Source organism: Ranitomeya imitator, chromosome 1, assembly GCF_032444005.1.
Source record: "Ranitomeya imitator isolate aRanImi1 chromosome 1, aRanImi1.pri, whole genome shotgun sequence".
Lineage (NCBI taxonomy): Eukaryota > Metazoa > Chordata > Amphibia > Anura > Dendrobatidae > Ranitomeya > Ranitomeya imitator.
This window is the reverse complement of record NC_091282.1, coordinates 975757423-975772705: the sequence shown is the minus strand read 5'-3', so window position 1 is coordinate 975772705 and position 15283 is coordinate 975757423. Positions and strand designations below refer to the sequence as shown.

General features: G+C 43.2%; 1 protein-coding gene across 1 annotated transcript in view; it reads right to left on the bottom strand.

The window, feature by feature from the left end:
• Nucleotides 1–15283, bottom strand: part of COL25A1 (collagen type XXV alpha 1 chain) — a 675823-nt gene that overhangs the window by 65534 nt on the left and 595006 nt on the right. The window contains exons 27-29 of the mRNA XM_069743865.1: nucleotides 8605–8685; nucleotides 2800–2862; nucleotides 1896–1946 (exon numbers count right to left, since the gene is read on the bottom strand). Coding sequence (XP_069599966.1) covers nucleotides 1896–1946; nucleotides 2800–2862; nucleotides 8605–8685 — 195 coding nt within the window. The remainder of the gene's footprint in view (nucleotides 1–1895; nucleotides 1947–2799; nucleotides 2863–8604; nucleotides 8686–15283) is intronic.

Below are 15283 nucleotides of genomic sequence, written 5' to 3'. Positions count from 1 at the left end.
TCGCATTCCTTATGTCAAGCCACTCATGACCAATAGACAATGCGAGAAGTGTCTTACCTAGGCCAAGGAGAAAAAGAATGGGACTGCTGTTCAGTGGTCCAACGTATTGTTTTCAGATGAAAGAAAATGTTGCATTTCATTTGGAAATCAAGGTCCCAGAGTCTGGAGGAAGAGTGGAGAGGCACATAATCCAAGCTGCTTGAGGTCTAGTGTGAAGCTTCCACAATCAGTGATTGTTTGGTGAGCCATGTCATCTGCTGGTGTAGGTCCACTGTGTTTTACAAGATCAAGGTCAGCGCAGCTATCTACCAGGAAATTTTAGAGCAATTCATGCTTCCCTCACCCGACAAGCTTTTTGCAGATAGAAATTTCATTCTCCAGCAGGACTTGGCATCTGTCCACACAGCCAAAAGTACCAATACCTGGTTTAAAAACAAGAGTAACACTGTGCTTGATTGGCTAGCAAACTCGCCTGACCTTAACCCTTAGAGAATCTATGGGGTATTGTCAAGAGGAAGATGAGAGACACCAGACCCAACAATGCAGACGAGCTGAAGGCTGCTATCAAAGCAACCTGGGCTTCCATAACACCTCAGCAGTGCCACAGGCTGTTTGCCTCCATGACACTCTGCACTGATGCAGTAATTGATACAAAAGGAGCCCCAACCAAGTATTGAGTGCATTTACTGAATATACATTTTAGTAGGCCAACATTTCAGATTTTAAAATCAGTTTTCAAGGCGGTGTTATAAAGTGTTCTAATTTTCTGAGATAATGACTTTTGGGTTTTCATTGGCTACAAGTCATAATCATCAACATTAACCAAAATGAACACTTGAAATAGATCACTCTGTTTGTAATGACTATATATAATATATGAGTTTCTGAAGAACTGAAATAAATTAACTTCTTGGTGATATTCTAATTTTGTGAGAAGCACCTGTGGATTTTTATAACATGACAAGGAAAATAGCCAGATGCAAAATTTTGACACCCTTGGAGATTTGTGTGCTTGATGAAGGTTTCAGACCTTAACTAGCCTGCTTGGGTTATGGTTTGTTTATTATTAATTTTAGCACAGGCCAGGTAATGCAAATTTCTCAGCTTTATAAAAGCACAGCCTCCTCTAACTTTGTACCAAAAAACAGAAGCCATGGGTTCTTCTAACCAGCTGCCTAGCACTTTGAAAATGAAAATAGTGGAGGCCCACAAAGCAGGAAAAGGCTAGAAGAAGATAGCAAAGTTTCAAGATGCCCTTTCTTCAGTTCGAAATGTAATTAAGTAATGGCAGTTAACAGGAACAGTGGAGGTCAAGATACCGTCTGGAAGACCAAGCAAAATTTCAGGGAGAGCTGCTTTTAGGATTGCTAGAGAGGCCAATCAGAACCCCCGCTTGACTGCAAAAGACCTTCATAAATATTTAGCAGGCTCTGGAGTTAGGGTACAATGTTCTACTGTTCAGAGACACCTGCACAAATATGGCCTTCATGGAAGAGTCATCAGGAGCAAAACTCACCTGCTTACTCACGATGAAATTCAGCATCAGAAGTATGCAAAAGAACATCTAAACAAGCCTGATGCATTTTGGAAAGAAGTCCTGTGGACCGATGAGGTTAAAATAGAACTCTTTGGCCACAATAAGCAAAGGTATGTGTGGAGAAAAAAGGGCACATAATTTCTGGAAAAGAACATTTCACCAACCATTAAGTATGGGGGTGGATTACAAAACCACCATCAGAAATTATGAGAATTACATTGGTATGGCATTGGTATTTAATTAATAACTACTTTCCCCAGTGTTATCTGGCTTTTGTAGTCTAACAATATATTCAGCACAAATGATGCCTTTTATTATATGGTAAAAGTAATATATGAAGTAATTATCATCAGCTTACCATTGGGCCTGGGGGCCCATGAGGACCCGGTGGACCAGGAGGACCTATGATCTGTGAAAAGATTGCAAATTGAGAGCCTGTAAGATTAGAGATATTCCAGTCTACAGAATCCTGGCAGCAGTAAAATCATTAGAAATGGTTCAGTGTGGATGATTATAATTGCTGCTGCAATCACCAAGGTTGTTTTACAAAGCGTGAAGAAATGCATCTGCATAATCAAAATGATGGTTTAACTCCTCGGCGTCCAAGCTGAACAGGTGTACATGTAAAAAAAGGACCGCATTCGCTAAAAAATGAAGATAAATAATGGAGTCTAAGGTGGGCTTTACCTAGGGCTCTGATTATCAGTGACATCTCGGTGATAAGAGAAATTACAGAATTTCCTTGAACCTATAAAAGCATGCTACCTATTCTATCATGTGTATTAGTTTGAGAAAACCACGTGTTCCTGTATCTGAACTATAAAATCAATCAAGAGGTTGTCTTATTTTATAAATAAAAGGTGGCCTGATCATCTCAGTCCAGATGATCTAACCCTAAACTATTAGCTGCTGATATTAATAAACACTGAGTCTGATTACACACTATGGGCAAGTTCACACCATATTTATCATCAAATTTTCTTGGAACTGTTCCATAGATTACGCTAAACCTGACAGATGGCAAAAAAAGCATACTTTTAGCATCCACCAAGCAAGTATATATGAGATTTTTAACTGGAAAGGTAGTCTGCTATAGGCCATTAAAAAAAATAAATTAAGAGTGTATGACATGTTTATTTGGATCATATTCTACCTATGTTGTATTCCATGGTATGGTACAGAGTGGCAAATAGGAACACTTTGCATTCAGCACATGTACTTAAACATTTGCATTTATGAGCCAAAACTTAAGATCTACTCACAGAAGCTCCATGAGGTCCAGGTGCACCATGGTCTCCCTTTTCTCCTTTGAGTCCATTTGCACCCTAGTAGCAAATATTATTTAAATAAATATTTTTATAAGAGTGATATAATGAGTCGTAATGATGAGTTATGGTCTGACGCAGACTGCAGGAAAACCCACTGGGAGGAAGCTTTGAATAAGAGGAATATAAGTGAACTCATGGTTACCGCTTTACCTTCTACTAATGATCCGGTTATTAGGACTGTTACAAATATATTACCTTTTGTCATAGAGAAAAATTAAAAATCCATAAGTCATCTCCAGGGAGGAGACATGTCCTCCTCACATTGCACATATGGGGAAGAGACAAAACTAATTATAACTCGAGAGGAGCTGGCACTCCAACCTCTTGAAGTAGGATTACACATTGAACTTGTGTAACTAATTATAGTTAGGGAAAAAGAAGTTAATTAAAACATGGGAAATAAAGAGAGAGATGGTGCTTCAACCTTCTTTAAAATAGAGACCTCTTGCAGTGACCAGGCACCGTAATTACAACAGGAGATCTATTCTGGGAAGCAGATACCAAAATGTGGATTTGATTACACATAGGCTTCCTTTGGTCAAAAGAAAACTGGACTATTGCTGTAGACACTCTGTCTCCGGAGCCCAGATATGAATATTGGGGTTTTGCATCTATACGATATTTACTGGAGATAGATTTTCGGCATTGTAGTGAAAGGATAAACAGAACGCATTCACTTTCATCACTGTAAGGCCATTCTAACCAGTCCAGCTTAATAACAGCCCGATGGTTGACGCTATCCTGGTCATGTTTGATCTCTTTGTAAAGGTAAAATCGTGATAAGAAATATGATGACAATATCTAATGCTTGGGAACTCCAAGGGTAAAGATATCCTGTAAATGTACAGCTCATAAAATTCTGAAGAGCTATGTACATTCCACAAATAGCCTCCACAGGAGCTCATCTAGTGGAGGTATGTGGGTGTAAACTTGAGCTAATAAAAAGCAGAATTTGGGTCATTGTTCATTTGGGGATACACAGTTTGCTGTTAAGGTACCTTCACACATAACGATATTGTTAACGATATCGTTGCTATTTGTGACGTAGCAGCGATATCGTTAATGAAATCGTTCTGTGTGACAGCGACCAACGATCAGGCCCCTGCTGGGAGATCGTTGGTCGCTGAACAAAGTCCAGAACTTTATTTCGTCGCTGGACTCCCTGGAGACATCGCTGGATCGGCGTGTGTGACACCGATCCAGCGATGTCTTCACTGGTAACCAGGGTAAACATCGGGTAACTAAGCGCAGGGCCGCGCTTAGTAACCCGATGTTTACCCTGGTTACCATGCTAAAAGTAAAAAAAAACAAACACTAGATACTTACCTACCACTGTCTGTCCTCCAGCGCTGTGCTCTGCTCTCCTCCTGCACTGTCTGTGAGCCGGAAAGCAGAGCGGTGACGTCACCGCTCTGCTTTCCAGCTCACAGACAGTACAGGAGGAGAGCAGAGAAGCAGAGCGCAGCGCTGGAGGACAGACAGCGGTAGGTAAGTATCTAGTGTTTGTTTTTTTTTACTTTTAGCATGGTATCCAGGGTAAACATCGGGTTACTAAGCGCGGCCCTGTGCTTAGTTACCCGATGTTTACCCTGGTTACCGGCATCGTTGGTCGCTGGAGAGCGGTCTGTGTGACAGCTCTCCAGCGACCAAACAGCGACGCTGCAGCGATCCGAATCGTTGTCGGTATCGCTGCAGCGTCGCTTAGTGTGAAGGGGCCTTTAGGTTGTTCCATTTTGCTAATCGGAGTGCTTGTATCCGCTAAGCTCTGAATTTTCCTTACATCAGATTTAGTAAATTTCTTTCATCATTCCTTTTTATCTTATGTAATTATATATACTGCAATGTTTTTTGGACAAAATATTTAAAATGCAATAGCTTTGTTCCCCTTGCTCTGTAAACTGCACCCTTGAAGCCATATGCTACCTGTAATGGGTGTCCAATCGGCCTGTATAGACGATTGGTGATGGCAGCTAGTCATTATTTTTGTTATTGTTGAGCTGACAGTGGCCGCATCGGGGTACATATATAAACAGAACAGACCAAAAGTCTGGACATACCTTCTCATTTTAAGATTTTTCTGTATTTTCATGACTATTAAAATTGTACATTCACACTGAAGACATGAAAACTATGAATTAACACATGTGGAATTATATACTTAACAAAAAAGTGTGAAACAGCTGAAAATATGTCTTATATTCTAGGTTCTTCAAAGTAGCCACCTTTTGCTTTGATGACTGCTTTGCACACTCTTGGCATTCTCTTGATGAGCTTCAAGAGGTAGTCACTGAGAATGGTCTTCCAACAATCGTGAAGGAGTTCCCAGAGATGCTTAACACTTGTTGGCCCTTTTGCCTTCACTCTGCGGTCCAGCTCACCCCAAACCATCCCGATTGGGTTCAGGTCTGGTGACTGTGGAGGCCAGGACATCTGGCGCAGCACCCCATCACTCTCCTTCTTGGTCAAATGGCCCTTACACAGCCTGGAGGTGTGTTTGTGGTCATTGTCCTGTTGAAAAATAAATGATGGTCCAACTGAACGCAAATCGGATGGAATAGCATGCCGCTGCAAGATGCTGTGGTAGCTATGCTGGTTCAGTATGCCTTCAATTTTGAATAAATCCCCAACAGTGTCACCAGCAAAGCACCCCCACACCATCAAACCTCCTCCTCCATGCTTCACGGTGGGAACCAGGCATGTACAGTCCATCTGTTCACCTTTTCTGCGTCGCATAAAGACACGGTGGTTGGAACCAAAGATCTCAAATTTGGATTCATCAGACCAAAGCACAGATTTCCACTGGTCTAATGTACATTCCTTGTGTTCTTTAGCCCAAACAAGTATCTTCTGCTTGTTGTCTGTCCTTAGCAGTGGTTTCCTAGCAGCTACAGTCATGGCTAAAAGTATTGACACCCCTGCAATTCTGACAGATAATACTCATTTTCTTCCTGAAAATGATTGCAATCACAAATTTTTTGGTATTATTATCTTCATTTAATTTGTCTTAAATGAAAAAACACAAAAGAGAATGAAGCAAAAAGCAAAACATTGATCATTTCACACAAAACTCCAAAAATGGGCCAGACAAAAGTATTGGCACCCTCAGCCTAATACTTGGTTGCACAACCATTAGCCAAAATAACTGCGACCAACCGCTTCCAGTAACCATCAATGAGTTTCTTACAATGCTCTGCTGGAATTTTAAACCATTCTTCTTTGGCAAACTGCTCCACGGCCCTGATATTTGAAGGGTGCCTTCTCCAAACTGCCATTTTTAGATCTCTCCACAGGGATTCAGGTCTGGACTCATTGCTGGCCACCATAGAAGTCTCCAGTGCTTTCTCTCAAACCATTATCTAGTGCTTTTTGAAGTGTGTTTTGGGTCATTGCCCTGCTGGAAGACCCATGACCTCTGAGGGAGACCTAGCTTTCTCACACTGGGCCCTACATTATGCTGCAAAATTTATTGGTAGTCTTCAGACTTCATAATGCCATGTACACGGTCAAGCAGTCCAGTGCCAGAGGCAGCAAAGCAACCCCAAAACATCAGGGAACCCCCACCATGTTTGACTGTAGGGACCGTGTTCTTTTCTTTGAATGCCTCTTTTTTTCTCCTGTAAACTCTGTGTTGAGGCCTTTGCCCAAAAAACTCTACTTTTGTCTCATCTGACCAGAGAACATTCTTCCAAAACGTTGTAGGCTTTTTCAGGTAAGTTTTGGCAAACTCCAGCCTGTCTTTTTTATGTCTCGGGGTAAGAAGTGGGGTCTTCCTGGGTCTCCTACCATACAGTTCCTTTTCAATCAGATGCCGACGGATAGTACGGGTTGACACTGTTGTACCCTCGGACTGCAGGGCAGCGTGAACTTGTTTGCATGTTAGTCGAGGTTCTATATCCAACATCCGCACAATCTTGCATTGAAATCTCTTATCAATTTTTCTTTTCCGTCCACATCTAGGGAGGTTAGCCACAGTGCCATGGGCTTTAAACTTCTTGATGACACTGCGCACGGTAGACACAGGAACATTCAAGTCTTTGGAGATGGACTTGTAGCCTTGAGATTGCTCATGCTTCATCACAATTTGGTTTCTCAAGTCCTCAGACAGTTCTTTGGTCTTCTTTCTTTTCTCCATGCTCAATGTGGTACACACAAGGACACAGGACAGATGTTGAGTCAACTTTAATCCATGTCAACTGGCTGCAAGTGTGATTTAGTTATTGCCAACACCTGTTAGGTGCCACAGGTAAGTTACAGGTGCTGTTAATTACACAAATTAGAGAAGCATCACATGATTTTTCGAACAGTGCCAATACTTTTGTCCACCCCCTCTTTTATGTTTGGTGTGGAATTATATCCAATTTGGCTTTAGGACAATTTTTTGTGTTTTTTCATTTAAGACAAAGTAAATGAAGATAATAATACCAAATAATTTGTGTTTGCAATCATTTTCAGGAAGAAACTGAGTATTATCTGACAGAATTGCAGGGGTGTCAATACTTTTGGCCATGACTGTATTTTACCATGAAGGCCTGCTGCACAAAGTCTCCTCTTAACAGTTGTTGTAGAGATGTGTCTGCTGCTAGAACTCTGTGTGGCATTGACCTGGTCTCTAATCTGAGCTGCTGTGAACCTGCGATTTCTGAGGCTGGTGACTCGGATAAACTTATCCTCACAAGTAAAGGTGATTCTTGGTCTTCCTTTCCTGGGGCAGTCCTAATGTGACCCAGTTTCTTTGTAGCGCTTGATGGTTTGTGCCACTGCACTTGGGGACACTTTTAACGTTTTCCCAATTTTTCGGACTGACTGACCTTCATGTCTTAAAGTAATGATGGCCACTCGTTTTTCTTTACTTAGCTGCTTTTTTCTTGCCATAATACAAATTCCAACAGTCTATTCAGTAAGACTAAAAGCTGTGTATCCACCAGACTTCTGCACAAAACAACTGATGGTCCCAACCCCATTTATAAGGCAAGAAATCCAACTTATTAAACCTGACAGGGCACACCTGTGAAGTGAAAATCATTCCCGGTGACTACCTCTTGAAGCTCATCAAGAGAATGCCAAGAGTGTGCAAAGCAGTCATCAAAGCAAAAGGTGGCTACTTTGAAGAACCTAGAATATAAGACATAATTTCAGCTGTTTCACACTTTTTTGTTAAGTATATAATTCCACGTGTTATTTCATAGTTTTGATGCCTTCAGTGTGAATGTATAATTTTCATAGTCATGAAAATACAGAAAAATCTTTAAATGAGAAGGCGTGTCCAAACTTTTGGTCTGTACTGTATATATTTCATGTGTTGGAATTGGAGGTGTATATACCATACGCTCACTGTGTGTTCCCCAATAACTGGCCTATTAGTGGAAGCAGCCATGTCCTCGTCCATCTCTCGTCACTCAATTGTGTAATTGTCCTGATTACTGGAGGCAGCGGTGAGATTTGTGTGACCTCTCAGATGTCATCTGTGACAAATTTTTTAGTTTTTCCTCATTAACCCATGACCGTTCAAACCCTTTGATTTACATATTGGGAACAGTCAGCTTCATTGTCCGGTTGATCATAGGAGGGCAAAAAAAATATGCAAAATATATCTATCAAAAACATATTTCTGATAGTTTCCTAGAAGATAAACATCTATTTTCTATATTATGAAAAGTAAAAACTAGTAAGTGAAAAAAAGCAAATGGTAAATTAGAAAGGTGTTGGGATTTGTAACGTAATTTGACTAGTGACACTTACAGGAAGCCCGGGTAGGCCAATTCCTCCTTTTTCTCCTGCGATGCCAGTTTCTCCACGATCTCCTTTAGAACCTTTAGGCCCCTGTTTGGCACAAAAACATATTTAATAATTCTATTATAAATATAATAAATGCAATGAATACGCATACCATATTCAGTACGGTAAACGTTATCTCCATGAAAACTAAAGATGAGAAACACCATCATGATTGTCAGCACAAAGTTGAAAAGTTTCAGTAGCAATAATTCCCATCTTCATCTCTACAGCTGTCAAATAACGTAACCTGAAGTAAAGGTATTTTTCTAGATCAGAAGACAGTATAAATAGTATGTTCATAGTGCAGAACATATTTCTATCTTGGGTTATAATCACAGGAATGAACTGCACAAACCACTGCTTTAAAACAGAGCAAATTTAGTAAGATTAATGGCATGACTTAGTATAAGCACTATAATTTAGGCTTCCAGTACCCAGACATTGACGTATGAGCATACACCATGTTAATCACAATTTCCTTAACTGCAACAATGCTCTTTAAAATAGATTTTAGTTAATAATTGAAGACCAAAAGATTGGAAGCCAAGTCTCCGAAAGAGGGAGTGGAGGATGAGGCAAACCAAAAAGAGAGGAAAAAAACAAGAACTGAGGCAGAATTCCTAATAAAGTGTGATATTGCTATAATGAAAACATCCTCCACTCTCCAAGATGGTGGATCGAGGCTAATAAACAGGAAGCAAATGATCCAACCAACAAGTCTGAAAGGGATGAAAGTTGTTTTTGATTTTGTGAAATGTAAAACTAGATTATTATGATGTTTTGTAGCATCATGTTAAGTCATCATGGGTATTTGCATAACTGACAACTGTCCTGGATTTCTTTGGACTCCATAACCAAAATTGGATGTGGTTTATGTCATAACCATCAAAAATTGGGCATTACAAGGTGGACTGAGGTTGTTACTAGATAGGGTGGGACTTTACCAGCTGGGTGGGCTTCTGTTTGGGACAGAGCTTAAAAATATCCAGAAATTCAGAAAACTGTAGTTTTAGAGCACTAGTATTGATATGATTTTTGAGGATGTCTAGTTACAAGCAAAAGACAAGGTGTGCAGAGTATCCAGAGTTAATAAAGGTGTGTAGTGTATGCAGAGTAAATAAAGGTGTGCAGTGTATGCGTGGTTTAGAAAGGTGGGCAGTGAATTCAGGGTTTATAAAGGTGTGCAGTGTATTCAGGGTATGGAAAGGTGTGCAGTGTATTCAGGGTTTAGAAAGGTGGGCAGTGTATTTAGTGTTTAGAAATGTGGGCAGTGTATTCAGGGTATGGAAAGGTGTGCAGTGTATTCAGGGTCTGGAAAGGTGGGCAATGTATTCAGGGTCTGGAAAGGTGGGCAGTGTATTCAGGGTCTGGAAAGGTGGGCAGTGTATTCAGGGTCTGGAAAGGTGTGCAGTGTATTCAGGGTTTAGAAAGGTGTGCAGTGTATTCAGGGTTTAGAAACGTGTGCAGTGTATTCAGGGTCTGGAAAGGTGGGCAGTGTATTCAGGGTCTGGAAAGGTGGGCAGTGTATTCAGGGTTTAGAAAGGTGTGCAGTGTATTCAGGGTCTGGAAAGGTGTGCAGTGTATTCAGAGTATGGAAAGGGTGGCAGTGTATTCAGGGTTTAGAAAGGTGGGCAGCGTATTCAGTGTTTAGAAATGTGGGCAGTGTATTCAGGGTATGGAAAGGTGTGCAGTGTATTCAGGGTCTGGAAAGGCGGGCAATGTATTCAGGGTCTGGAAAGGTGGGCAGTGTATTCAGGGTCTGGAAAGGTGGGCAGTGTATTCAGGGTCTGGAAAGGTGTGCAGTGTATTCAGGGTTTAGAAAGGTGTGCAGTGTATTCAGGGTTTAGAAAGGTGTGCAGTGTATTCAGGGTCTGGAAAGGTGGGCAGTGTATTCAGGGTCTGGAAAGGTGTGCAGTGTATTCAGGGTTTAGAAAGGTGTGCAGTGTATTCAGGGTCTGGAAAGGTGTGCAGTGTATTCAGGGTATGGAAAGGTGGGCAGTGCATTCAGGGTCTGGAAAGGTGTGCAGTGTATTCAGGGTCTGGAAAGGTGTGCAGTGTATTCAGGGTATGGAAAGGTGTGCAGTGTATTCAGGGTATGGAAAGGTGGGCAGTGTATTCAGGGTTTAGAAAGGTGTGCAGTGTATTCAGGGTTTAGAAAGGTGTGCAGTGTATTCAGGGTTTAGAAAGGTGTGCAGTGTATTCAGGGTTTAGAAAGGTGTGCAGTGTATTCAGGGTATGGAAAGGTGTGCAGTGTATTCAGGGTTTAGAAAGGTGTGCAGTGTATTCAGGGTCTGGAAAGGTGTGCAGTGTATTCAGGGTCTGGAAAGGTGTGCAGTGTATTCAGGGTTTAGAAAGGTGGGCAGTGTATTCAGGGTTTAGAAAGGTGTGCAGTGTATTCAGGGTTTAGAAAGATGTGCAGTGTATTCAGGGTCTGGAAAGGTGTGCAGTGTATTCAGGGTCTGGAAAGGTGTGCAGTGTGTGCAGAGCTCAGAAAGGTGTGCAGTGTATTCAGGGTCTGGAAAGGTGGGCAGCGTATTCAGGGTCTGGAAAGGTGTGCAGTGTATTCAGGGTATGGAAAGGTGTGCAGTGTATTCAGGGTCTGGAAAGGTGGGCAGTGTGTGCAGAGCTCAGAAAGGTGTACAGTGTATTCAGGGTCTGGAAAGGTGGGCAGTGTATTCAGGGTCTGGAAAGATGTGCAGTGTATTCAGGGTATGGAAAGGTGTGCAGTGTATTCAGGGTCTGGAAAGGTGGGCAGTGTATTCAGGGATTAGAAAGGTGTGCAGTGTATTCTGGGTTTAGAAAGGTGTGCAGTGTATTCAGGGTTTAGAAAGGTGTGCAGTGTATTCAGGGTCTGGAAAGGTGGGCAGTGTATTCAGGGTCTGGAAAGGTGGGCAGTGTATTCAGGGTTTAGAAAGGTGTGCAGTGTATTCAGGGTCTGGAAAGGTGTGCAGTGTATTCAGGGTATGGAAAGGTGGGCAGTGTATTCAGGGTTTAGAAAGGTGTGCAGTGTATTCAGGGTTTAGAAAGGTGTGCAGTGTATTCAAGGTTTAGAAATGTGGGCAGTGTATTCAGGGTATGGAAAGGTGTGCAGTGTATTCAGGGTCTGGAAAGGTGGGCAGTGTATTCAAGGTCTGGAAAGGTGGGCAGTGTATTCAAGGTATGGAAAGGTGCGCAGTGTATTCAGGGTTTAGAAAGGTGTGCAGTGTATCCAGGGTATGGAAAGGTGTGCAGTGTATTCAGGGTTTAGAAAGGTGTGCAGTGTATTCAGGGTCTGGAAAGGTGTGCAGTGTATTCAGGGTCTGGAAAGGTGTGCAGTGTATTCAGGGTTTAGAAAGGTGGGCAGTGTATTCAGGGTTTAGAAAGGTGTGCAGTGTATTCAGGGTTTAGAAAGATGTGCAGTGTATTCAGGGTCTGGAAAGGTGTGCAGTGTATTCAGGGTCTGGAAAGGTGTGCAGTGTGTGCAGACCTCAGAAAGGTGTGCAGTGTATTCAGGGTATGGAAAGGTGTGCAGTGTATTCAGGGTCTAGAAAGGTGGGCAGTGTGTGCAGAGCTCAGAAAGGTGTGCAGTGTATTCAGGGTCTGGAAAGGTGGGCAGTGTATTCAGGGTCTGGAAAGGTGTGCAGTGTATTCAGGGTATGGAAAGGTGTGCAGTGTATTCAGGGTCTGGAAAAGTGGGCAGTGTATTCAGGGATTAGAAAGGTGTGCAGTGTATTCTGGGTTTAGAAAAGTGTGCAGTGTATTCAGGGTTTAGAAAGGTGTGCAGTGTATTCAGGGTCTGGAAAGGTGGGCAGTGTATTCAGGGTCTGGAAAGGTGGGCAGTGTATTCAGGGTTTAGAAAGGTGTGCAGTGTATTCAGGGTCTGGAAAGGTGGGCAGTGTATTCAGGGTCTGGAAAGGTGTGCAGTGTATTCAGGGTATGGAAAGGTGTGCAGTGTATTCAGGGTCTGGAAAGGTGGGCAGTGTATTCAGGGTTTAGAAAGGTGTACAGTGTATTCAGGGTCTGGAAAGGTGTGCAGTGTATTCAGGGTTTAGAAAGGTGTGCAGTGTATTCAGGGTTTAGAAAGGTGTGCAGTGTATTCAGGGTTTAGAAAGATGTGCAGTGTATTCAGGGTCTGGAAAGGTGTGCAGTGTATTCAGGGTCTGGAAAGGTGTGCAGTGTGTGCAGACCTCAGAAAGGTGTGCAGTGTATTCAGGGTATGGAAAGGTGTGCAGTGTATTCAGGGTCTGGAAAGGTGGGCAGTGTGTGCAGAGCTCAGAAAGGTGTGCAGTGTATTCAGGGTCTGGAAAGGTGGGCAGTGTATTCAGGGTCTGGAAAGGTGTGCAGTGTATTCAGGGTATGGAAAGGTGTGCAGTGTATTCAGGGTCTGGAAAGGTGGGCAGTGTATTCAGGGATTAGAAAGATGTGCAGTGTATTCTGTGTTTAGAAAGGTGTGCAGTGTATTCAGGGTTTAGAAAGGTGTGCAGTGTATTCAGGGTCTGGAAAGGTGGGCAGTGTATTCAGGGTCTGGAAAGGTGTGCAGTGTATTCAGGGTATGGAAAGGTGTGCAGTGTATTCAGGGTCTGGAAAAGTGGGCAGTGTATTCAGGGATTAGAAAGGTGTGCAGTGTATTCTGGGTTTAGAAAGGTGTGCAGTGTATTCAGGGTTTAGAAAGGTGTGCAGTGTATTCAGGGTCTGGAAAGGTGGGCAGTGTATTCAGGGTCTGGAAAGGTGGGCAGTGTATTCAGGGTTTAGAAAGGTGTGCAGTGTATTCAGGGTCTGGAAAGGTGGGCAGTGTATTCAGGGTCTGGAAAGGTGTGCAGTGTATTCAGGGTATGGAAAGGTGTGCAGTGTATTCAGGGTCTGGAAAGGTGGGCAGTGTATTCAGGGTTTAGAAAGGTGTACAGTGTATTCAGGGTCTGGAAAGGTGTGCAGTGTATTCAGGGTTTAGAAAGGTGGGCAGTGTATTCAGGGTTTAGAAAGGTGTGCAGTGTATTCAGGGTTTAGAAAGATGTGCAGTGTATTCAGGGTCTGGAAAGGTGTGCAGTGTATTCAGGGTCTGGAAAGGTGTGCAGTGTGTGCAGACCTCAGAAAGGTGTGCAGTGTATTCAGGGTATGGAAAGGTGTGCAGTGTATTCAGGGTCTGGAAAGGTGGGCAGTGTGTGCAGAGCTCAGAAAGGTGTGCAGTGTATTCAGGGTCTGGAAAGGTGGGCAGTGTATTCAGGGTCTGGAAAGGTGTGCAGTGTATTCAGGGTATGGAAAGGTGTGCAGTGTATTCAGGGTCTGGAAAGGTGGGCAGTGTATTCAGGGATTAGAAAGGTGTGCAGTGTATTCTGTGTTTAGAAAGGTGTGCAGTGTATTCAGGGTTTAGAAAGGTGTGCAGTGTATTCAGGGTCTGGAAAGGTGGGCAGTGTATTCAGGGATTAGAAAGGTGTGCAGTGTATTCTGGGTTTAGAAAGGTGTGCAGTGTATTCTGGGTTTAGAAAGGTGTGCAGTGTATTCAGGGTCTGGAAAGGTGGGCAGTGTATTCAGGGTTTAGAAAGGTGTGCAGTGTATTCAGGGTCTGGAAAGGTGGGCAGTGTATTCAGGGTCTGGAAAGGTGGGCAGTGTATTCAGGGTTTAGAAAGGCGTGCAGTGTATTCAGGGTATGGAAAGGTGTGCAGTGTATTCAGGGTCTGGAAAGGTGGGCAGTGTATTCAGGGTTTAGAAAGGTGTACAGTGTATTCAGGGTCTGGAAAGGTGTGCAGTGTATGCAGAGCTCAGAAAGGTGTGCAGTGTATTCAGGGTCTGGAAAGGTGTGCAGTGTATTCAGGGTCTGGAAAGTTGTGCAGTGTATGCAGAGCTCAGAAAGGTGTGCAGTGTATTCAGGGTCTGGAAAGGTGTGCAGTGTATTCAGGGTCTGGAAAGGTGGGCAGTGTGTGCAGAGCTCAGAAAGGTGTGCAGTGTATTCAGGGTCTGCAAAGGTGTTCAGTGGATTGAGGGTCTGGAAAGGTGTGCAGTGTATTCAGGGTATGGAAAGGTGTGCAGTGTGTGCAGAGCTCAGAAAGGTGTGCATTGTATTCAGGGTCTGGAAAGGTGTGCAGTGTATTCAGCGTCTGGAAAGGTGTGCAGTGTATTCAGCGTCTGGAAAGGTGTGCAGTGTATTCAGGGTATGGAAAGGTGTGCAGTGTGTGCAGAGCTCAGAAAGGTGTGCAGCAGGTGCACGGTATAGAAAGATATGCAATGTGTACAGATTTTAGAAAGCTGTGCACTTCAGTTGGGGAAGAATTGAAGAAGCAGCAGATGTCTTTGCATCAGACTCTGCTACTGAGGACTGCTAGGCTCCAGTTTGTGCTATTGGTGTGAGGCAACATACAACCTTTTTGCTTCTTTTTCAGGTGGTTTTTAGCAGGTTACCTGTATAGTGACCTAAGCTAAGGTCTAGTCAGTACTCTGGAAAGCAGTAGTTAATTAGTGTTTTGAGTAAGGATGTGGCAGCTCGGTATTCATTTTCTACACCCAGGGCCGCCATCAGGGCATTACAGGCATCACTGCAGTATGGGGCCCGGTGATGAGGAGTAACATTTTTATTCAGGCTGCGGCTGCGCGGCTGCCACTGTGCCTAAATGAGCCCTGTAGCTTTAAGGCGGCCGGGCCCCGGTGCATCATGGGCCGCAAGTTCGTGACA